The following is a 24,302-nucleotide window of genomic DNA, read 5'->3' on the forward strand; positions in this document are numbered from 1 at the left end:
CTAGAGCAGCCCATCAATGATGTGAAATGGGTGGCTAATAGAGCCTTTTCGTGCTGCTCCAGTAGCTGTTACTGACACTAAAGGCGGTTGGGTCTCACTGTGCTGGGACTGTGTGGTTGTGTATCAGCACTGGTACTTGTGTGAAAGAGCTTCTGTCCTAACAGCAGATGTGTTGGCCATTGCCACAGGGGACATAAGTAGACCGATACTGGGTTTATTTTTATTGGTAAAAGTCTTAATAACAGAACAGAATTAGCACTGTGATGCGAGCTACTTCAGAAACATGTTATTCTTTTACTGCTAAAGTGTTATGAATATCACAAGAAATTTGATGAAACAGTATATTTCGCATTAGGATAGAGAGCATTTTTAATCACTAGTAGCCATTAATGGATATTAAACAACACTTATTGGAAGTACATGTTTTTTAATTAACGAATCTCAGTGTGATGAGTCTGGCTTTGAGTTCTGGAAGAGACAGTGGGGGAAATTTCTCGTTCACAGGTTTTCATTTTTAATACGTTCCTTGAGACTGGAAGAAAGCTGGTGTTCTGCCCAGATTCAGAGTAGACGAGCAGATTGAGCAGGGTAAATATAGCCTGATATAAATCATGGTGAGCATATGGAAAAAGCTGATTGAGGATTCAGCTGATAGGGAATTAAAGGCCATGAGTAAAATTAATTCTACTCAACATAGTTTTATGGAAAGTAGGGCTTGTAAAATAGTTTATGAAAACCTGATTTTAATCTTCTATTATTTGATAAAATTACAAGTTTGATAAGATGATGCTGTTGATGAAATAGACAGTGAAAAGCATTTTAGTTTGTTGCCATGTGAAACAGATTAGTAAATACAGAAATTTAACTATATAATGAAATGGAGCAGACTTGAATGATCAGCAAACTAGTTAGAAGGTCTTAATTTGTAACTGTCACTAAAAAAGCATCAATGACTATGAGGTTTTCTCATAGGGTTCTCATGAGGAGCAATGCAAAGGCCAGTGAGATTTAACATTCTGTCTGCTGACTCTATCAGTTGTAATTCTACACGTTGAGATTAGCAGGTGGTCTGAAGGTTGGCAGAACAGCAATAACCCTGAAGACAAGACAGTCATTAAGGCAGATTGAGATGACTGAGTGAGCCAGATTTTTGTTTCTAAATACTGTGAGATGCAAATAATCCATCTAAGAAGGAAGCTAACAGGCCATGTGTTTCTGACCTAAAATGTCCAGATCTATGAGTCACAGCAAAAAGATCACTGGCACCAAAATGTGTTTTGTGATGCTGCCAAATGTTCTACCTCAGGTTCATGGGCACTTTCACTCCTTCAGTCATTGCCTGTTTGCAGCTTATTCATGAGAAGTGACCATATCATTTTTGAAATAAAAAACAAAAAACAAAAAGCAGGGAAAAATTACATGTCTTACGCTTGATCCTCCTTCTGAATACGTAAGAAACTGTCCCACTGAGATCCAATGTTACAGTTAATTATGAAATATTAATATACTTTATATTTTCATATTAACCTTGGCTCCTGTTTCCTACATGATAACTTCAACCTTTGGTCCATGCTATCAGCACCTCAGCATGAGGAATAGAAGATATAGCAATTGGTATTTTATTATGTACATAAGAAGTGTGTAAGCATAGGGAATCTCATTTTGTGCAAATCAGTCAAAATCTGTGTTTTCCTATAAAAGGGTAGGACAACATGTCTGAGTTTTATGAGAGTTGTTAGATAAATCAGCTGGAGGAGAAGGCAATCTGCTATATAAATATTTCAGGTTTTGAAATTGAAGCATTTACATTGATCTGCATTTAGAGGCCTGGCCTATTTTGGTGGATAATATTATGTCAAAACAGTGTTTAGTTCCAGTCAGCAGCTGTTGCATTCATACTAAATTATGTCAGATTTAATTATGAATGCATTCAACAAGAGCATGCAATTGTGCTGACAAATCTAAAATCATTTTCAGTTGAATATGTCCTATCACAAATCATCTGGGCATGTTTTCTCTCTGCAGTGACAAGTGTCACTGCAGAGAGAAAACATGCCCAGATGTGACAAGTGTCACTGCAGAGAGAGACAAGTGTTCAAGCTCAGCTTCGTAACTCCTGCTACCTGTTGAATTCCCATATCACATCCAAACATCACAGCAGCAAACTCAATAGATACCTTACAGGAACAATGCAATAGCAGCAGTAGATTATGGGGGGCATTTTCTCAAGGGTATTATTTCCACAATCATTTACTTTAATTTAATTGCACATACCCAATACACTGCTTGTGTATTCATTTGTACTTGTTCAAAGGGAATGCAATTTAATTCTGAAATATCTCAAATTACTGCAATGCTCCCTTTGCACAATGAAAGAACAAGACCGTAAAGTGGATAATTAGATTCTCAGAGTTTCCTAAAGAGAATGAAATTTTGCTTGGGGAAGTAAAAATCTCAGTTCACTTGCAAAATAGTTCAAAGAGTGTTCTCTAAATCCTTGAGGTCGGATACCTTGTACAGAGAGAATGTCTTGTGAAAACATACAGAGTTAAGAGTTGAACTTGCATTGATGAAATGAGGAGATTCAGTAAAGATCAGGAAGGCAGTCTGTGGAAACCTAGTCCCTGTGAAGAAGAGCACACAGCTGTAGTCAGTCAAGTGAAGTCAGCGCAGGGACCATAGGAAGCCAACCAGCTTGCTCATGTGTTACCAGTGGAATGAAAGAAACATCTCTCCCCTTCCCTAGTCCAAACATTCAGCGTTTTGAAGTGCTTATTTAAAATGTGAGAGGGTTCTGTTTATTTTTCTAGGAGAGTCTGTATCCATTTGTCATGGTTCTCTGCAGTGTACTATAATCACCTATTAGGTATTTGGGAGTTAGGCTGGCCACCTTGTCTATTTTGTATATGTATGCAAGTGTTAGAACTCCGGTGTTCTCTCTTCTGATGAGTTTTGTAATTACCATATCTACCATGATGAATACATATGTTGTTTCAATATGATGTGCAGCAGTTTAGATGGCTTTGAACATAAAGAAACAATTTGCCGTCTCACATGCTGCTCTAAGGGACTAGGTGGGCTAGTGACTTTGAAAGGGACTAGGTGGGCATTCAGAGTTCTAATCTGCTAAAACTACATCAGATTACTATTCTCTATAGTATGTGCTGTTTTTTACTTAGGACTGATGATTTATCCTTCTTAGAAACCTCATCTGCATTTCCATTCAACAAATTTGTAGATATTCACTATTTAGAAGTTGCTGCAAATATTATGATGTAGGTGTCCTAAGAACTTCTGGATTTTGACTTCAGTAGAGTACATGGTGTAATCATTCCTGCATATTATAAGTATATTGCTGATATTTAACATGAGATCATTCCACTGTATCTACACGTTGATATTGTCTCTTTATCTACCAGGTTTCTTGTCTATATTTACATAACTATTCCAAGCTACCTAATCTAATGAAGTTGGACTTCATTCAGCAAGTGTGATTTACTCAATAGAGCCTAAAATCATGATGAAAAAGAAGAGCATATCTGCAAGCAAAGCTTCCTTGATTTTCTTTCTGTGCCAAATGATTTCTGCATTGGATGTACCTCTTGATTGTAAGTATTAACTTTCTAAATAAGTGCAGAAAATCAGACAAAAAAGTTCTGTGCAGAAGGATGAAGACAGCTCCAACATGGAACTAAACATGGAGTGTGTTTGCTCAGTTCAGTCAGGACACTGTGATGATGAATTTACATGAATTTACTGAAAATTTTCAAAAACTGTCTATATAGAATGTCTTACATTATTCACTTGAGAAAGGTTACACAAATACACCAAAATTTAATTCATCTTTATTAAATAGGCATACCAAATAATTCGTAACGATAGACAGCATTACATATATGATATATATATCATTATTTATTAAAGTGATCAAAATGAAGAAGGGCGGAGAAAGCTAGTTAAATGCTATTTATCTGTGAAATTATGATCATATTGGCAATTTCAATTCGCCTGAAATGGGGGTGCAAAGATGGAGATGGGCTCTTGTCAGCGATGCTCAGTGCCAGGATAGGAGGCAATGGGCACAGACAGGAATGCAGGAGGTTCCTTCTGAACACCAGGCAGCACTGCTGTGCTGTGCAGTGACAGAGCACTGGCACAGGCTGATCAGTGGCTGTGGAGTGCCCTCCTTGGAGAACTTTTGCAGCCGCCTGGACTTGGGCCTGGGCACCCTGCTCTGGGTGTCGCTGCTGAGCAGGGTGGGCCAGATTGACCCAGAAAGACTTTCCAACCTCAGCCATTCTGTGATTCTGTATGAATTTGTTAAAAACCCTGGAGCTGATTTGATATCCAGTAAAATCTTCAAATACTCACATTGTGGAAGCATCTTTCTTTTTGATCCAGAAGAGTAAGTTAGTCTCTTAGATTTCCTAAGCAGTATCTGAAAAAATTTAAGTACCCAACCTGATGATAAAAGCATATGTGATGAGAAGGAGGGGATAATCAATTAGGAAACATCTGGAAGGGAGGAAATCCTAAGATCTGAAATTCTTATGTCTTATTCTGGACTGTGTTAGTAGGGAGCCTTAGAAATAATGCTCCATGCTGAAAAGGAAGCAATAGTAGCTACTGTCTTAAAGACGTAATAATTAATTCTATGAATTTATTCATGCTCCAGGTTGTTATTTTCTTCTTATTATAAGCATGATCACATTTTCAGAATTCAGTGAACCATGTTGTACCTCACATTGACTATTCATTTGTTAAACTAATTACCAGATAAGAGAACATCAGGGTTGGCATTAAATTGATGAATTAATACATCAGTAAATTCACCTATGATTCTAATCCTCATGGCTTTCTTTACACCCATGGTTTTGACACTTGCCTACCTTCCACAAATGCATGTTTTTCTTTAATAATCACTGACATAAAGTGCAACTGCTTTGGTGTGATTTTCCACCTCCAAACATATTTCCAAGCCTCTCGAATCAATGACCTTTATTTCTGTAACATGATCAATATATCTAAATGACAAGACTTGTAGTGCTGTGAATGCCTGTAGTGCAATAAATTGAGGTTTATAGAAAGCCTTAGCAGTGTGATGAACAAAAGACTTTGTTTTCTAGATGTAATTTTTCTCCACAAATGTTTTTGCAGTCTAGACATATTGTTTTAACATCTTGTAGTTTAGAAACTAATGTAAATTGTGCAACATTCTAATATTTTCTGTAGTGAGCAGCACTTCAAGTTAAATTAACCAGAAATGCATCAACAGACAAAAATGAATAGCTGTTTTAGATGTATTACATTAACTCTCAATTAACATGTTCCATACTGTGTAACATTTAATTCTGTGTTTAGTACTGTATTTAGATGTGATAAAGTCAAAGACTTGAAATTTTGCCAAAGATTAGGTTAACAAAAAGTATGTCTATAATTACATTATTATTTTATATATAATGGTTAGAATGGTATCTGGGAGAGCACTAAAAGGACCGTGTTCTTCTTTCTGTGGGTCTTCCCCACACATCCACTGCAGAGACCCAGTGGTAAGATCATACTTGATTAGCTGATTAGGTTTCATTCATGTTAGGTTCCTATTCTCTTCACTCTCTCAAAGTATATAATGGATGACTGATACTGTAGCTGCTTGAAAGCAGTTTATTTGCTCTAAAACATTATTGATGAGGAGATACATATGCAAAATATTTGAAATAAGCAATAAAGATGTGGCAACCAAGACGATTTATTCCCCTTAGTTATTTTTCAAACTAAAAGGGATAGCATGTCTGTTGAGCAAAATTAAATGCTTTCGCCTTTGTAAGAGTAATTTTAGCCTGAAGCTTTCTCTTTGTTCTTCTGTATGGTCATATGGGTAGATTGATTTTGACTGCAGCATGAGGATAATGCACTCCATTAATTCTAATTTGCTTTCTCCTCAGTAGCAACGTTTTGTGTCCTTATAAGGCCAAAATCTCAATGTTGTGGTTGCCCTTAAAAAGTCAGCACTTCAGAAAAGTTCCTCATGAACTTTCTGATGCTGGAAATTGAGGACCAGGTTACATCGTCACCATTGTTACAATACTAAAAGTTTTCTTTTTAATCGTAACCAATTTACTTGTCAGAGATGCTTGTCTTCCCTCTCAAAAATTCTGATTTTCTTTTTACTAACAAATGTTTCTCTTTAATCTCCATTTGTCCATTCATCTGCTGATTCTGATGGGGGAATAAAAGCAAAACTTCTAGAAGAATGTAAGTTCCTGTCCACAAAAACTAGACTGTGTGGTGGTGAAAATTAATACTGACCGTGTTGCAAACTGACTATGCAGTTCCAAAATGTGTGATTCTGGCATTTTGCTTCTACTTTGTTTGCTGTAGCTAGATGCTTTGTGCATGCAGTGTTCAATAACTGCTACTTTATATAAATCCTTCTTGTATTTTGAACAAATGGATTGTATGATTTTTGATTGTATGCTATCTGAACATTAAAATCATAAATATCAGCATGAGCAATGTTTTAATACTACTTTCAGGAGTAAATATAGTTGATAAAAGAATAAAGTCTTTGGAATATAGTATATGTATTTTAAATGTCTGAGTTGGAGATATTATGTCCTTAAAAAACAGAATATAAAGTTTTGCTGGTAAGCCAAATCCTCTGTGGGATGCTTTAATGCAGCTCTGGTGTCCTGGTCAATTTAATGAGTTCTAAGTTCAGTTCATAGCAGGCAGCCTTCAGGTCTTTTATGTGCATCAGGTGGAATATACCATATGTGGTTCATTGCTCATGTCATGTCCCTTTTCAGAGTATTCTTGCTTTTCCCACAGAAGCAACTGATTGGTACTGACTCATGAACTGACTTCGAGAGGGAAAAGGGCTACCTTCACTGCCTCTCTAAGTACACAAAAACTCATCATCAATTAACATCATTGCCATCATTATTTAATCACATTTCTCCTCTGCAGTGAGGAAGAAGAGCAAAACCTAGCTGTGCATGGCCTGTTCTTCCCTGCTTACCTGTTACATCTCGTTATGATGCATGCCATGATCTGAATTTTCTTTCTGGCGATTTCTTATGGCAGTGCTTTACAGACCACTATCTCTTTCTTCAGAATTCTTTCTCCATATATAATTGTAGGGAAGGCTTAAAATAAAAGTCCCAGATTTATAACTTTATCTAGCTAGAGTGAGGTATGAGGACAGAGATAACTCTAATGATTGAAATACTTTGACTAGAAATGACCCCAGAGCACTAGCAGAATGTATTGCTGGACAATTTGCTAAAGTTTACACAAGATGTTAGCAAGGATGTTATTAAACTGTTTCCTTTAGTTGACACCACTCTATAAACAGATTGATAATGCTGAGGAAGTCACATTTCTCACTATCTTAATGTCACAAACAGCATTTATCTATGAAAAATACACATAATTAATAGATTATAAACTACTTTAAATAGGTAGGCATCATCCACTTTGTCAAACAAATAGATGTCGCTTTATGTCACTAATTTTGAAATTATCCATAAATCACAAATATTAAATATTTGTTTCTCTTGGGGAAATTCATGAGATTGACTGTATTTGTATTATTTTTATCTTAGAAGTATTGGTACTAGACTTTTTCTTCATGTTTTCTCTATTTGGAAACTCTTAGGTTCTATTTTTGACATCCTTTATGCACTGTTTTATTTCTAACATTTTTTACTCCTGAAAAGTAGTTCCTCAAAGCATGCTTTGTAGATTAATTCAATATGTTGAGCACAATAAAGCTATGAAAAGGTTACAACCATAGGGAATATACAAATATATCAAATATTTTAACAAGCAAAAGCAATATAGAGATTTTTTCTCCTCCTGTGAGTTAAAAACGTTTTATGTGGATTTATATCTCACAACTGTTCATTTGGGATGTCTTGGACTTAGAATTCAAGTGTCCATTAACTTCATGAAGATCTGTTGAAATCTGATGAGTAGAAATGATATCCATAAAGCTTCTTGTCTGAGATTCTCCCCCCCTGTAAAGTGATACAGCTCAACTGGAAGTTAATGGCAACACTGGTCTATAGGAGGAGAAGGCGTCAGCCTCCAAATACAAAGGATACTTTAATCCAATGCTTTTGTTGATGATTTTGCTACTTGTAGTTCTGCTTTCTCCAAAATCTTACAAATTTGTCTTGCTGATTATTTTAAGATATTATTAAATTCCTCTCTGTTTCTTATATTCTACAATGAAGTGTCTCAACCTCCAACGATAACTCAGCAGTCTCCAAAAGATTACATTGTTGACCCTCGAGAGAATATTGTAATACAGTGTGAAGCAAAAGGAAAACCACCTCCTAGGTTAGTAGTGACTTATTTTGCTTAAATATGCATGTACCCCCACCCCTGTAATTTATACAGCTGGCAGAAAGTGGCATGTATTTGACTATTCTTATCCTTGAGATTTGAACTTTTCTGCAGTCATCAGGTAATTGTAGTGTGTTTGTTTATTTTCACCTCAGAGCTCTAACAAAAACAAAGTAATACTAGATTGTTAAAGGAGCAGGTAGGTAAATGCCTATGGAGAAGGCATGCCTTCTATAAGATGGAACCCAATCCTGATTCAGGCAGAGCATCTAAGAAGAATCCACGATGAATAAATTCAGAGTGAATTCAAATTTAATGTTTTCTAAAACACTCATTTTTATGAAGTTCATCTTGAAATACATACATATTGTATCATGATATGATTATTAAGTATCTGTTATCTAAATTATAAGGCCTTCATTAACCAGATGTATTTCATAACCTTGAGTTCTGTGCTTAACAAAAATAGCAATGCTATGTTCAGAACAGATTCCTGATTGTATTCCATGTTAATACTCAGCATCAGTATTTGAAATTAGGAGCTTCTGCTCCTAATATATGTTGAATACCTCCACTGGAAGCAGCAGAAGCAGTGATTTATTCTGTCATTACTAGTAACTGCTTCTGATTTCTGGGTCACTAAACAGAAGTATGTATCTTAGTAGTATTACACTACAATTTACTCACAAGGTTAACCTATAATTACTTCTCAGACACACACTGAGCTCATTAGATGTACTTCATGTGAATAACCAGGGTTTTTCTACATTATTCTTTCTGGTTGCTTTCAGACCATAGTCATTATACTGGGTGGAAAAATGGCAAAGAAGTGTATTTTCTGTGATAGTCTCACCCTTTGTAGTGCTCTGTTAATGGTGGAATGCCACAATGCTGCTGTTTTTACAAGTATTTTAGGTTAGCTGGCATCTCAAGACTCTGAGCATTGACCTGGAGGACAGAATGATTACTGTATGTTTTGAGACATCTGTGCCACGTCTGCAGATGCCTCTTTTGAGTATCTTTTTTGGGTTGGATCTACCAAAGAAGCTAAGAGCACAGTCCACGAGACTGAATATATCAGTGCTATTCCAGGGCTCTCTGCTGTACAGCCTCACCTTTCCCATCAAATCTGTGACTGTCTTGTTCTCCTGTGACAGAAGAAAGGGCAGGATTTAAGTGCAGACTTTTATAAGGGAGAAAAATAGGTTGTTCTTAGTTCTGCAAATTTAAAAAACATGAGATAGCCAAATAAATTAGTTCAGTAAACAACCTGATCCATTGGTCTTGAATCTGGTTCTGCAAATGCATATTGTAATTTTAACTGCTTCAAAGCTCTGAAGATCAGCTTTCTCAGCCAGTGAATTGTTTTGTTAATCCACAGTGACTTCTTATTAGTGAGAGCTGGCACAAAGATTGATGGATGTGCTGCTACCTTTTGCTTGAACTGGAAAGATTCTGACTTTTATGTACCTGAATTTCAGGGGTGTGCCATCTCTCATTTGACGCTGTTACAGTTCCCACACTCCTCAGTCTGTTGGTATCTGGAGACTACAGACTCTGCATTCTGCAGCTTTACCTGCAGAGCCTTGAGAATCAGGTTCACTTTCCATTCACTGTGCACCCAAGTCCTCCCCTAAACACTACTCACATGTAAAAAGTATGAGAACTGTCATTTGCAGTATCCAAAACTGAGTGCTCAAAACTTCACAGGCATTGGTCTAGTTCTGTGTAACCCTACTTGTGACCGTTAACAAATCATAATTAAAAATTAAAAACCTTAATTAAAAATTAAAGAATCAGTGTTTGCAGTAGTGTAAGTTGCATGCTGTGAATCTTTGCTTTTTACAGTTTCTTAAATGAGTTCTAATAGTCTTCATTTTTAGTGGCTACTTTTGAAGCATCTTCTGTTTTGAGTAACACCAATATAAACCAGATTAATTATGGACTACCAGGCTGCAAAATTTCATTTAATAAATGACACTTTTGTGTTAGAATAGTGAAAAGGAACCAAACTCACTGCAATCTTTAATTCACATGCTGAACTTTAAAAGGAGCAAACCAATTAAGAGAAACGGTTTCCTGCTGGGCCCTGAGATGACACATTTCAGCCCAGAGCCAGTTTTTAAAGGCAGGTTTATAAAACCTTTCAACAATAGCTTTTAAAATGGAAATGCTAATGCTGCTTTAGCAGTATCAGTTCTAGCAGATGCTACTGTATCGTCTTTAGTAGAAAAGAAATCAATTCTTTTTTATATACGATTAACTTCTGCATTTTTTAATGTAATTTTAAAATAAAACTGCTGGCTTTGAAATGGTTTCTGTTAACAAGTCAAGCCAAGTCTGTTATCTCAGAATTTTGCCAGATCTTTTGTATTAAAAAAGAGCTATATTTACTTTAGTGGTTGATTTAGTTTGGGAACAATTCTTGCTTTCCTGCTAAAAAATAAATACCATTTATTACTGAAAATGACTTTTTTTTTTTTTTTTTTTTTTTTTTTTTAATTTATCTTTGTAATCTACAAGTGGTAACCCAAGAAGCAACTTTTCTTTTTGCTTTTATTATGTAGCTTCTCCTGGACACGCAATGGAACTCATTTTGATATAGATAAAGATGCACAGGTAACAATGAAGCCAAATTCAGGAACCCTTGTTGTAAATATTATGAATGGTGTGAAGGCAGAAGCGTATGAAGGAGTGTACCAGTGTACAGCAAGGAATGAAAGAGGAGCAGCCATTTCCAACAATATTGTTATACGGCCATCTAGTAAGTTAAAATCTAATATGAATAAAACATGAATGTCTTACATTTGCTTGTTTTCTTGTGGATATTTTGCTTCATTTTCTTCTTTTGTCTTAAAAAGATAACCTTTTAACTCATCAAAGTGATAATATTAGAAAGGCGTTGTATAATTGCTAATATTCTGATTTGATGAAGCCTCTCCCAAATCCCTTAGAATATTTAGTAACCAAAATGCTTTCCTGATTTTTTTTCTTAGTATAACTTCATGATCTAAGATGTTTAAAATTGAGTTGTATTTATGAAATTAAAATTGGAATAAAAAGTTTAAATCCTGAATGCTCCTATCTGGTACAGGCAACATTTGCTTTCTTTCTGATGGGTGTATTCCATAGTTTTTATAATTGCTTTAATTCAGAGCAGATAAAGCTCAAAGATTTAAAGTAATTGCAAACTGCTTCTACAGCTTTTCTCAGATCAGTTTTTCAGTTTTTCAGACTTCTTAGCTTAAAATGTTCCATTCTCACAAATTTTATTAAAGCATCTGTAATACTATTTCAGGAGGTTTTTTTTTTCTACTCATTTCGAGTATTATTACTTTTTGTTTATCACAATTAAAATTTTCTGATACTTTTGTAGATCCGTTGGTGATTAGCCAAACTATTTTGAATCAGTGATTATACATTTAGTGAATTATTGCTGTAAAAATTATTTTAAATACTCTGTTTTTCCCCCCATGAAAACATTTAAAAAATCAAAATTAAATATTTAGTAAATATTTTAAAACTTTACTTACTGATGCTTTTAGTTCTTGTCATTTTCTGGAATTCTATGTGCATTTCTTCCTTAAATTCTAGATTTTTTTTTTCTCAATTCATAGTTTGTGTGTGTTAAAATTATTTTCTATAGGGTCCCCTTTGTGGACAAAAGAAAAACTAGAACCAAATCATGTTCGGGAAGGTGATTCTCTAGTACTAAACTGCAGACCTCCTGTTGGCTTACCACCACCTATAATATTTTGGATGGATAATGGTGAGTTTGCTTTTTATATAGACTTAGTTTATGTTTACATTGCACAATTTTTCTATGTAGGTGACTGTTGCTTACCAAGGCCACAGGTGATGGAGTTTCCCTCTAAGTTAAAATACAGACTTTCTAGTTCTGTAGTGAATAAACTAGAAAACATGCAGCCTGAAAGCATGAAGCCAGAATTAGCTGGAGATCTTAATGTAAGCTGTGGATTAACACAGTGGGGAAGAATGGAAAGACAGGGGAGCTTTAGAGAAAATTTCAGAAGGTCTGTGTATTTACAGACCTACAAAAGAAAAATGGAAAAAATGTGGAGTCTGCAGATCGTAACAATAGAGAGAAATTATAGTTGAAATAAATGTTTTCTTGTTTTTCCTCAGCTTTCCAAAGACTGCCTCAAAGTGAAAGAGTTTCCCAAGGTCTCAATGGAGACCTTTACTTTTCTAATGTACAACCAGAGGACACCCGTGAGGACTATATCTGCTATGCGAGATTTAATCATACACAAACTATACAGCAGAAACAACCCATTTCTGTAAAAGTCTTTTCAAGTAGGTATTGCATCACCTAATACATACATGCATGGTGTTTATCCAGAATTATCAGGTGACTTGTCAAATTTTAGTAGTTTTATGCTAGAGACTTTGTTGGTTTAATTCTGAATAAGAAATTGCATTACTTTTTAAAGCTTAAAATGTAATCTCCAGTTTTCTTGGTGTATAATCTGTTTCAAAAGCTGTCTTTTTTCCTTTTATTAAGCTTTGTCCTTTGAAGAAACATTTTCTAGGATTTGAATGATTGAAAAAACATAGTGTAAGAATAACTTTTTAAGTGGTTTTCATAGTGAAGAATATCAATCTGTTACGGCTGTAACTATCCAAATAAATTAATCAATCATTTGATTAACTCACCGTGGCCATAACATCACCTTTTGATTCCCGATACTTTGATTTATCCCTCCTGTATGCATTCTTCATGATATTCTGTTTATTTCAGTGGATTCATTGAATGACACTATAGCTGCTAATTTGAGTGACACTGATATTTATGGTGGTGAGTTATACTGGTCCTCACTGATACTCCTTGTTTCACAGTAGTATTTAGTTAACTAACTTTACCTTCGTAGCTGCTTAACCTTTTGCTTCCTTTTCAATTTCTAATGAAGGTATCTATTAGTACTGGTGATAATACATGCAAAATGGACTGCACAGTCCTTTCAACTTGTTAATGTTTTAATGTTACTGTAATATATGTCTCATAAAAAATACCAGCTCCTAAGATAAATGAGTCCTTTCACGCTGGGGCGGATTTTCCAAGTTGTCTATTTGCTTCTGAATTATGTTACTTTTTAATATTTTTTTCTCCAACTATTAGTTTGGTTTGTTCATTATCACTGGGACTATTCAATATCACGTGCTGCATAATAGATAACAACAATTAAGCATCTAACAGATACACTTTATATTTAATAACTTCTTGAATGTACCATTCATTTTTAATGTATTTCATAAATGTCAAACTGAACTGAAATTGATTAAAATCTAAACACCTTAATACTATCTGTGTAAATAACATTGCAGGGAAAAGATGTGTTTGTTTGTTTGGTGTTTGAACTTTTCATTAATCTGTGTTGAATGGTGCTCTGTGTATTGCAAATTAAATCCATATGAACAGGTATCTGTGCTTACCAAGGCTGACTGTGGGGTAAGATTGATGCCACAGCATTTGAGCATCTGGAATTCCCCACTTAATGCTGTTTGAAATAAATGCATAACGTTTGTTCTGCTTTGTCTTTCTGTCAAGTGAGTCTATGTGTATGTTAAATTGTAACTTACTATAATCTGAACTGCATCAGGGACACAGAATATTTTAATTCTTTGCATAAAAATAAGCTTTCATTCAAGAACAAACAATAACTATGAAGCTGAGTGCAGAATGATAGTTAGTAAAGAGCACAATTAATTGGTTCACAACTCAGAAATACGAGAGAATTCTTTGAATTTTCATAGTCTTGCAAAATGAGACAGTGATCTTTGGAAGTGAAGAAACTGGGTAGACTACTAAGAGCCCGTGACTACTGACTGTGCTTGTTATGCTTTGCTCCCAACTTTAAGTTGCTCAGGTACTACTTTTAAGGAATTCATGACAAATACCATATTAAAATTAAGTGCTCTCTTTATGTCAGTCTGTCAATAAATCCTGGCCCTGTCCACATGAAAAAACAAAACTAAATAACCGTAGGTTAATATAGTGATTCAGACTGGTGCTGCACTTTAGGGCAAGTTGATCCTTTATTTTAAAATAACTTTAAAAGAACGTTGACAAGGAGGCACATGAGACAACATAGTAGATTTCAGAATACTGACTATAATGTCAGAAACGGGTCTTATAGCTATCTGTTTGCTATGGTTACTTCTTGTGGACAATCAGTGTTCCATTATTACCAGAGAGGGTAATGGTTGGAATTTAGATTGAGTATATAGTAAGAGGAGAAGACAGAGCTAAATTTCTAGAGATTTCTCACATTTTATAGAAAATGCTGAACAAAACATATTTGAAACTGAAGCATACCTCTTGACAACTTTGTTTATATTTCTGAATTTAGTTACTTTGCTTTATTAGTGTTTTGATGGAAGCCCAGAAACTTGTGGTAACTTTCAATCTTTTGCAGACTGCGGCAGGTCAAGCTCAGTATGCATCCGTACATAGTTGCTTATGTAAACCCTATGTATCAAAAGCTGCCCTCAGCAAACAAATGAGGTTTTTTTGTAGAATCATAGAATGGCTTGGGTTGGAAGGAACCCTAAAAACCATTTTCTTTCAGCCCTCCTGCCACTCGCCAGACCAGGCTGCCCAGGGCCCAATCCAACCTGGCCTTGAGCACCTCCAGGGATGGTCCATCAAAAGCCTCTCTGAACAAACTCTACCAGTGCTTCACCACACTCTGCATAAAGAATTTCTTCCTAACATCTAACATAAATCTCTCCTCTTTTAGTTTATAGCCATTCCCCGTTGTCCTATCACTGTCTGCCCATGTAAAAAGTCAGTCTTCCTCCAGTATGTAAGCTCTCTCCAACTACTGAAAGGCTGCATTGAGCCTTCTCTTCACGTGTGTGTTCAAAATTCTAGCGTTTACTAGGTTGAAATATGATTCTGGTATGTCTGTCAAAAGCCTAACTTGTTAAACTGTGTATTTATGTGACATGATATTTTTTATTTAAACGGACTATATGTATCAAAATTTATGTCCAAAATGTGAGAATAGATGTGTGCATTTGATCATTATTAAAATAAAATCTGGAAATTAATTGTTTTAACTTTTCTTGTTCCAGCCAAGCCAGTTACAGAAAGGCCACCAGTCCTTCTTACACCAACAGGCAGCACAAGTAACAAAGTGGAACTGAGAGGAAATGTTCTTTTGTTGGAATGCATTGCAGCAGGATTGTGAGTGACTTTTTATTCCATGTTTTTCTAAACAGAAGTACAGTATTGGTGGAGAATTTTCCAGAGATAATTAAAAAGTTAACACTTATAATCTTAAGGATCTAAAGAAACAGAAATATAAAATGGAAAGAGGACTTGAAGGAAGTCTTCCATTTTCTCTAAAATCAGCAGATTTTAAAGCCAGCTATGAACTTAAATGTTTTTCTCATTTTATTAAATATTTGAGATGGCCTCTGCTTTTAGGACACGAGCAAGAAAAGTCATAAGGTAACATTGGATGCTTGTCTCCATGTCTGAAGAATTTCTTTCAGGAAACAAGTCTGATTTCTTGCTAACTATACAGCCACTAGGCTCTCAAATGGCATAAATGAAAAAAAAAAAAAAAAGATAAGAATGTACTGATATAATCTGAAAAGGCTGCTCATGTATGCTAATAAATACTTAGGAGATCATCTAGGTGGGACTTGTCAGAACATACCTTCAGCGATTTACATCCAACTTCTCATTGTAATTGAGTTTAATTGGTACTCATTTCTTCAGTGTAATGCATGTTTGCCTTCAGTGCTTATTGTGCAAGTGAAAATTTACCAAAGAACAATTTAGTTTCATGAACTAGTTTGGTCTTAAATCATTTCATTCTCAGGAAGAAAATGGTTCAGATACTGTAGTACTGGAAAATTTTCAGTACCAATTTATTTCAAAAACTATAAATATATTTACAGTGCACAAAAACATTCAGTGCAGATCACTCTGACGTAGCAGTGAGGTAAACCAGCAAATGATATAACACAACATCATTTAGAGGTATTCACTTGCATAAACTCCAGAGGGTATGGGCATGTACAGTTTGGCACAGATTGATGTAGGGGTCAGTGCACTGTTTCTGTCACAGCTGTGGTCATAGAATCGTAGAATCTCCAAGGTTGGAAAAGACCCACAGGATCACCCAGTCCACCAATCCTCAACAGCTCTCACAAACCATATCCTTCAACAAAACATCCAAAGGTTCCTTAAGCACCTCAAGGGTTGGTCTCTTCAGGTGTCCATGCATTAGCCCCACTAGCATAACCACAACTGTGAGTGGGAATAGAATCAGATCTTGTAATCTTCATCCACCATATGGTTATGTTTTTTGGCAACCTGGCAATAAATTAATCAGAGGTCCAGACTCCAGTAAAATGGCTCTATAAAAACAGGGAAAAATTAAAATATCATGCTTTATATGGATTTGTGTCTTTGTAATATTTATATTGCATAACTTTATTCTTAATAATTCAGTGAGGGAAGTTTACACTGTTATCCACAAGAGGCCAGATTCAGGCCTCTTGATTCATTAATGTTTTGGAGCAGACATTCTACTCAGTAAGCAACACATTTTAATTTTTGTCTGCATGAGTTTGAAAATCTTTTGACTTCAGTGGCTGACATGAAGCACAACCAAGATTTAGACACAGTGCAGTGATAAGTAGCCATACTTGACTCAGAACTGACTTTTTTTTTTTTTCTTTCTCATAGGAAAGATTTGTTTCCTAACAAATTTGTGTTTATGATGTTTGTGAAGCATTAAAATATTAAAATATTGCTCAAAGGACAGTTGTAAACTTATCATTATCAAAAGTTACTCTTATGTAATCATAATAAAAAGTGTAGGTGCAGCAAGATATGAAGTACATTTGTATCCTTTTATTAACCATCAAGGTTTTTAAGATTAATCAGCAGACAAGTGTATTCTGTAATTATTAAGCCTACAAACAGATGGTGATTGACAGTGTTAGTGAGGCTTGTTGTTTCCTCGAAACAAATGCTGGCATACTTTGCACGTTTGCTGGACATGTACCACAAATCTGAGTAAAGTCTTTTAAATAGGTTGTTTATAAAATATATCTTCAAGTATAGAATTCTCATCTTCCTTGTTACCAGTCCCTTAATTTGATCTGCACTTCTGCTTCTCCAGACCCACGCCAGTAATCCGCTGGATTAAAGAGGGTGGTGAACTGCCAGCCAACAGAACGTTTTTTGAAAATTTCAAGAAAACTCTCAAGATTATAGATGTTTCTGAAGCTGACTCTGGGAACTACAAATGTATAGCAAGAAACATATTAGGTTCTACTCATCATGTCATTTCAGTAACTGTAAAAGGTAATACTTAAGTAATCTTAATAAAATACTGTCAACATCAAGAATGCAAGATTGAAATATGCTTATTGGATAGTAAATTATTGCTGAAAGGATGGATGATAACAGTAAAAAATAACGGGTGAAGTGATCAATAAGCCAACTGAATTCTGCCATCAAACAGGCTTTACCACCTCTAACTTCCATTTCTCTTTTTCTTATATTACTTTGTCAAGCAACATGCTAAATTGGGGCTGTATTAACACCGGTAAAATAATTCCTTAGCTATGTTCATTTTAGATCTTTTGATTAACTGTCATTAGACTGCTTCTATCCTTCGTTGTTGTCTTTTTATCTTCCTCCACATCTCTCTTCTTCGTTGCTTCGTTATTATTTTGTCTTTTCTCCTCTCCATTCATATAGCCCAAATTTTTCTTCAGTTTTTCTGGTCATCTCATGCTCCCTTTCCTCCCTCAGTGAACATTTCTGTTTTCTGTTTCCTTGATGTTTTCTGTCTGAATTATTGTCTTACTAATTCCAAAACCACAATATTTTTGTCCGAATAGAAACTGTAAGTATATTTTGAGTACTCTAAAACAAAAAATTTGCAAAAACAGCTTATGGGGCATTTAAGTAACCATTTGTAGTGCTTCCTTTTGCATATTCAATAGCTACTTACATTACAGCAGCCCAACGTCCTGTTATGGTTGTATTTAGCCTTCTTTTCAAGAACAGAAGACTTGTTTGCACATATCTATCAGTCTAAAATCTGAAGTTAAATTGCAAATTGTGATAATATATCATAGATGTGGTTTGGATATTTTTTTTTTGTAAAAAATAATTAATTCAAAATGATGACATAGATGCAAATCTTTTGGTAAGCTCAGTGTTCTGTTCGTTTTGATCTCTTTTGTGTGTTTTCAAGTGTATCACATAAACTTCTAACCCTACTGAAATCACCCACTGAATTCAGCAAGACCAAAGATTTTGCCACTTATAAATTTCACCCTTGACATGAAATCTTTTTGTATAATCTATCCTAACTTCAGTTCTAACAGTCTAACTACTGAGAACATGGATATATCTAAAATTAATCAAAAGACCATTCTAGCCTCTATAGATGCCGTAGTCAGATAAATCTTGCTGTCTTAATGAAAGACAATTTTTTATTAAAAATGAGTAGCCCTATAAGAAAGAAGGAATGTTTTGTTATTTATTCCAGGATTTTGAAGTAAAAAGCTAACCCCTATTTAGTGCAGTTCAATAGCTTAGTTTAGTGAAAGTATTATTTATCATATAATCCTTGAATGTCGTGTGTACAAAAAAAATTGACCATGCAAGTGCATGTCTATACCTATACGTACAGTTTGAACTATTTTATTATTTCCATTGTTGTGCCTCATGGTTTTCAGTACATAATTTTGGAAAATGATTGCTGTGTTTCTGTTCCTAACTCCAGCTTCCCCCTACTGGATAACAGCACCCAGGAACTTGGTCTTATCTCCTGGAGAAGATGGGACATTGATCTGCAGAGCTAATGGCAACCCAAAACCTAGCATAAGCTGGTTAACAAATGGCGTTCCCATAGCAAGTAAGATGTCTAACTACCTTGCAGGAGGGTTAATAAGGAAATACAAAAAGTGTTAATTTTTATAAAAATTATAAATGAGGAACATGTGTTTGAAGATTTTTTTTGCCTGACATGTAATAACAAATTATAAGTGAGTTATAAGTGTTAAAAATACTGTGGTTGCTAAAGATGTAATAACAAAATGTGCATTTAATGTGCTTGAGACCACTGGATTTGTGAACGTACACCTGGTTATCCCATCTGGTAGCATGCTTACAGAGAGCCATAGCAACAAAGCTGTACCATTCTTTTTGGAGGAGTATTACTGAGGTATCATTTCCACCACTGGCATTCATGTTGAACAATTCCCTCATTTGCTGCCCCAGAGATACACATTTTGTGTCTAAATCAAAAAGATGATGTAAGTCATCACTCCTGTGAATATTCAGAGCACTTTTGCAGGGTTTGCAGATTAGATTATGTTGGAAGCTTCAGCACATAAAAAAACAGCAGCAAAACTGACCAGGTACATGAGCAAGTGCCTGGAAAACAACATGTCCCAATCAGATGTCAAAGAAAAGGAACCTGTAAGCCTGTGAAATGGTTGTTTCTCTGTGTGTGAGTAAGAAGAGCATCCCAGAATTGATGACTAAGTCAAACACATGTTAGCTGCTACATAAAGCACAACTTTACTTGGGAAGAGCTTGCCAGAGGGTGTTGCAGTGTGTTGTCAGTTGTTTTGCACTCAGCATGGCCACCATCCTTAAATCCCACTTGGTTTGTCTAGCTTTATCCTTCCTTTCTTATAAAGCAATATAAAAACAATCCACCCTGTTTCCTTTTGAAAAGGGAGAGAGAATGTACTGTAAAATACTGGACTGTTCTGACTCATTGATTGTATGACTGTGACTTTCAGGATTTTCAGGAGGTGTTTGAGATGTGCACCAAAAGTGGGTGTCACATAGATCTCTCTACAGTGAGAATATAGGAAATAGCAAAAGGCAAACAAGAACTTACATTAGATATATTCAAAATATTTGCAATACATGAGATCTGAAACTGCAGGGAAAAGTATGCAACTTGAAGAAAATCTAAAGGTATTTACAGAAGACACTCCATGATTCTAATTTCCACAAGTATGTCTGTAATAGCAAAGTAGTTCTCAGAAGCCAACAGAGTCTTGCATTTTCATCTTTTGTACCAAAAGGATGAAATAAGGGGAAGTATTGAAACAGTTATTTAGCCAAGAGCCTATTTCAGAGGTATTACCTAAGTGTAAGTTAAGATCTCTGGCCTGAGATGTCAAAAAAGAAGCTTCCATTGTTTAAGAAAACTATGTAAGCTCACATTAAGCACCATTTCAGAGAGCTATCACTCGTCTCACCGAACAAAGGTAAGTACTGCAGGAAAATAGGAAAATAGCAAAGTAGTCTTGTTCATGCTGTGTGTACATAAATGAGCATTTCTGCTTTATGCTTGAATTTTTGTACCTATCCTGTTCTTACCTTTCTGGCTTTTAGGTAGTCTCAACATCCTTATTATTTGTATATAGTTGCCATTAATCTTGTTTTGCTTTATTTGGTGGAGACTTTTGTCTTGCGGATAGTTTACTCCTTCAGCACTCCTGACTAATAACAGCTTTTGCTGATGATTGTGAAAAGCATCTTTGCCTTGTACTGCTTCCTTGTCAAAGCTGTAGGAGTTGCTATTAAAATAACAAACAAGTAAATTTTCCAGAAAAGGCGCAATGCATCTTGCAGCATTTCAGGGTAGCAGTAAAACATTAAGAGATACAAAGTTTTTGGAAGCAGGTGCATGATACCACCAAATTTTCCAAAAGCAAGGGCAGCATATATTGGCTCACTGGCCCTGAGGAATCAGTATGTGGAGCTTTATTGAAGGGAACCCAGGAAAAATTAAAAGACTTTAATAAAATTAACCACTCAACCTCAGTAGGAGGGAGGGAAAAAAAAAGGAAAGGCAAAAGAATACAGCAAATAATAACTTAGTAGCTAAGCGTTACGCTAAAGGTCACTTTCACTGCTGAGGAAGGCTGAAATTTCACCATCTTAAATATGTAAGTTCAAGTTCACTGGATGCTCCAGGACACTGAATCTGTCAGAGCATCAAAGAGAGAAAAGCATCATGATCACAGAAACTGCAGTTCTTAAGATTCTTGTAATTTTGTGTTATTCTGAGTTATCAAAAAGCTGATATGGAAACTACCAAGTACAGTATGCCCTTTTGTTCACTTGTTACTAAATGGCAGAATTGAGCCCCTCTCCCAGCTGAATGATTAGTAAATCACTGTAAAAGGAAACTAAAGCAGCTGTTTCAGCTTCAGGGCAGTGCTGACAGAGCTACACCCATGGCAGGATTTCAAAGAAAAAGAACTACATTTGAATTTCAAAGCCCTGCTGTCATCATGTATCCCACAATGTGCCTCCTGTGGCCCAGTAATCTGTTTGCAATACTTTCATTTTCTATTGGAAAGCACAACTGGGAGATGCTTAATTCTTCCGGTTTTGTTTTTCTGTAATACATTCAGGCTGGGAGGGGGAGCGTTGAAGAAAGGGCTGTCCATCCGTGTCTCAGTGAAAGAGTGAGCCTTAAATAACAGAAAGAGAAAGGAAAAATGGAAAAAGGAAGAAAGATGAAGACCAGATTTGTATCAAAATAAATAAAAAATTAACGTACTTTAAGCATCTATGAAAAAAAGCGAAATGTTCTAGGTTATATTACTCAGCATGAAGTGATACTTTTAAAGGAAGATTTTAAGTTTATTTGAAATCTTTTAGAACATTTTTTTTGGACAGTAATGCTTTAAATTTAAAGCAAGCTGTTCTGGGTGTATTGGAGTGATAAAGAGCTAACCTTGTAATGTTTACTCACAGGAGTAATTTGAACCCACATGCACAGTCCCATTGAGGTCAATTAGAATTACTTTGCGAGTAGCAATTGAAAGTTCAGGCCATGATTCTGCCTTGCCTCGCGCTTCAATTAACACTTGAGTTCTGCATTATTTATACTGCTGCATAATCCGTTGTGTTTTAGTGCTCAGATATTCAACATGGCTTTACAAAAGGGAAGCCATGCGTAAAGTATCTCAACTTTTAAAAAAGTAACAACATGGATTAATTGGGAAGGGGAAGCGCTTTCATAATTGGACTGCAGAAAGACATTGCAAACACTGCACAAAAGACTAATTTATTGGTTCAGTAGTTCATAGTTCATGATGAACTATTAAATATTAAATACACTTAGATTTAAACAAAGTAGTGCACTGAAAGGCACTATTTATTTGCTTTCAAAACGTTCTTCACTTGTTCATATCACATTTCACATTGAATCTTAGTTTGAGTTAGTCTCCATTAGTAACCATACTGAAGTGAATGGAGAAACATTAGCCCTTAAATTTCCTTCAAGAAAGGCCTTGATAATCCCTGGCTCGGGGATTTGTTGTCCATCATGCTCTGTGTGAGTACACACACATGCTGCTTATGATGGCCATGGAGGGTGCAGGGAAACCTGCTGGAGTCTGATGCCCCAAGGAGATGAATCTGGCTTAGGGCTTGCAGTAGATAGTAAAACCTCTGATAAGCAGCTTTTTTTCATTCTGCACAGATAGTCAAAATACAGCTGTGGCTGTGGGGGTAATACCCTGCCATCCCTTTGGTGTTAATAGTATGATTAAAATCAAAAGCTTGCCCTGGAACAAGGATTGCAGTGATGACTGTAAAATATTTTACCAAGAATCATGTGAGATTATTAAGAAAAGGGCACTTTTTTCTTGCTCTGTCTCTTCCAGACTTAAGTCTTTGAGAATTCGCTGTAGGTGATAGAGTAAAGCAAAGTTGAATTACGTAAGTTTCTTGTTCTTGCTTACTTTCAGTCTTGTATGACCCTATAGGTTTTCAAATCTTTCTGATGCTCTATACTGCTCATCCTCACTATTTTTCTACTGGCTTTTGTCCAGATTTACCCAACTCTGAAAACATAGTCCAGTATTCGCCTGGGTCAGAACCTGCAGCATACCATTGGAGCTGTATGCATCTGTGCAGAAATACGTCCTGTTCCTGTGGCATTCTTCTGTTGTCATAGCTAATCCATCAGAATACAGATGTACAACATTTTACAAATAGTTCTTCTGAACTGCCACCTCAGTCTCCCAACTGCAGTTATTTTTAACCACAGGAAGATCTTCCTTCTTTTGAAAATTTCTTGTCAACATAAATTTTTGGAGAAAAAAGCAAATCATGAAAATTTGTAGATTATTTTTAGCAAGAGTTAGAATAAAAGTGATCACCTGATACTGTCAGAATCTGAAGGTCATCACTATGCAAGGACCATAAGATCCTAAAAAACCCAGCTGTCTTTACTTTCTTAATATTTTTCAACAGTAACAGGGTCTTTAAAGATATCTCTAAAATCAGAGCTGAAAACAATGTGTTAAAAGCTAGTGGTAATCTCAGGCACTATTTACATTAACTATTATTTGGCCATAAACTTAAGGACAGAATTATAATATTAGTAGAACTACTGCAAGAGATGCTCACTATAAAAATCTAATATAATTTTCTCAGCATCACTAGGAAATTGATGCAAAATGAAAATTCAGCTTTACTAAAGAGATGAAAGAGAGACCATCAGCTTAAACAACAGACTTTCTGTTCCTGCATTGGTATCAAATTCTGCAGCTCCTCTTCCTCCTGTGTAGTTTCCTACACTGAAATGATCTTATTCATGAACTTAAAAAAATAAAAATTGCTATTTGAAACGTTTTTCAACGAGCAGATAGTCATTGTGAATACATAGCAGTAGTAATTATTTTTATTCATTACTTTGATAGAATTATAGAATGGTTTGAGTTGAAAGGGAGTTTTAAGATAGTCTAGTTCCACTCCTCCCACTAGACCAGGTTGCTCAAAGTCCCATCCAGCCTGGCCTTGAATGCTTCCAGGGAGGGGTATTCACAGCCTCATTGGGCAATCTGTTCCAGTGTCCCACCACACTTACAGTATAGAATTTCTTCCTGACATCTAGTCTAAATCCACCTCT

The 24,302-nt window shown here is 35.6% G+C and overlaps 1 protein-coding gene across 1 annotated transcript in view; it reads left to right on the plus strand.

Moving 5' to 3' along the window:
- Positions 1-8,240: 8,240 nt before the first annotated feature.
- The window catches only part of NRCAM (neuronal cell adhesion molecule), a 54,949-nt gene continuing 38,887 nt past the window's right edge, over positions 8,241-24,302 (plus strand). Inside the window, 8 exon segments of the mRNA XM_042872454.1 lie at positions 8,241-8,343; positions 10,917-11,113; positions 11,996-12,118; positions 12,496-12,666; positions 13,112-13,168; positions 15,448-15,559; positions 17,514-17,698; positions 19,134-19,265. Of these exon segments, the coding sequence (XP_042728388.1) occupies positions 10,975-11,113; positions 11,996-12,118; positions 12,496-12,666; positions 13,112-13,168; positions 15,448-15,559; positions 17,514-17,698; positions 19,134-19,265 (919 nt within the window). The 5' untranslated portion in view covers positions 8,241-8,343; positions 10,917-10,974.

The sequence above is a fragment of the Lagopus leucura genome, unplaced genomic scaffold, assembly GCF_019238085.1.
Source record: "Lagopus leucura isolate 7727_CA_CO unplaced genomic scaffold, USGS_WTPT01 Super-Scaffold_100008, whole genome shotgun sequence".
NCBI lineage: Eukaryota > Metazoa > Chordata > Aves > Galliformes > Phasianidae > Lagopus > Lagopus leucura.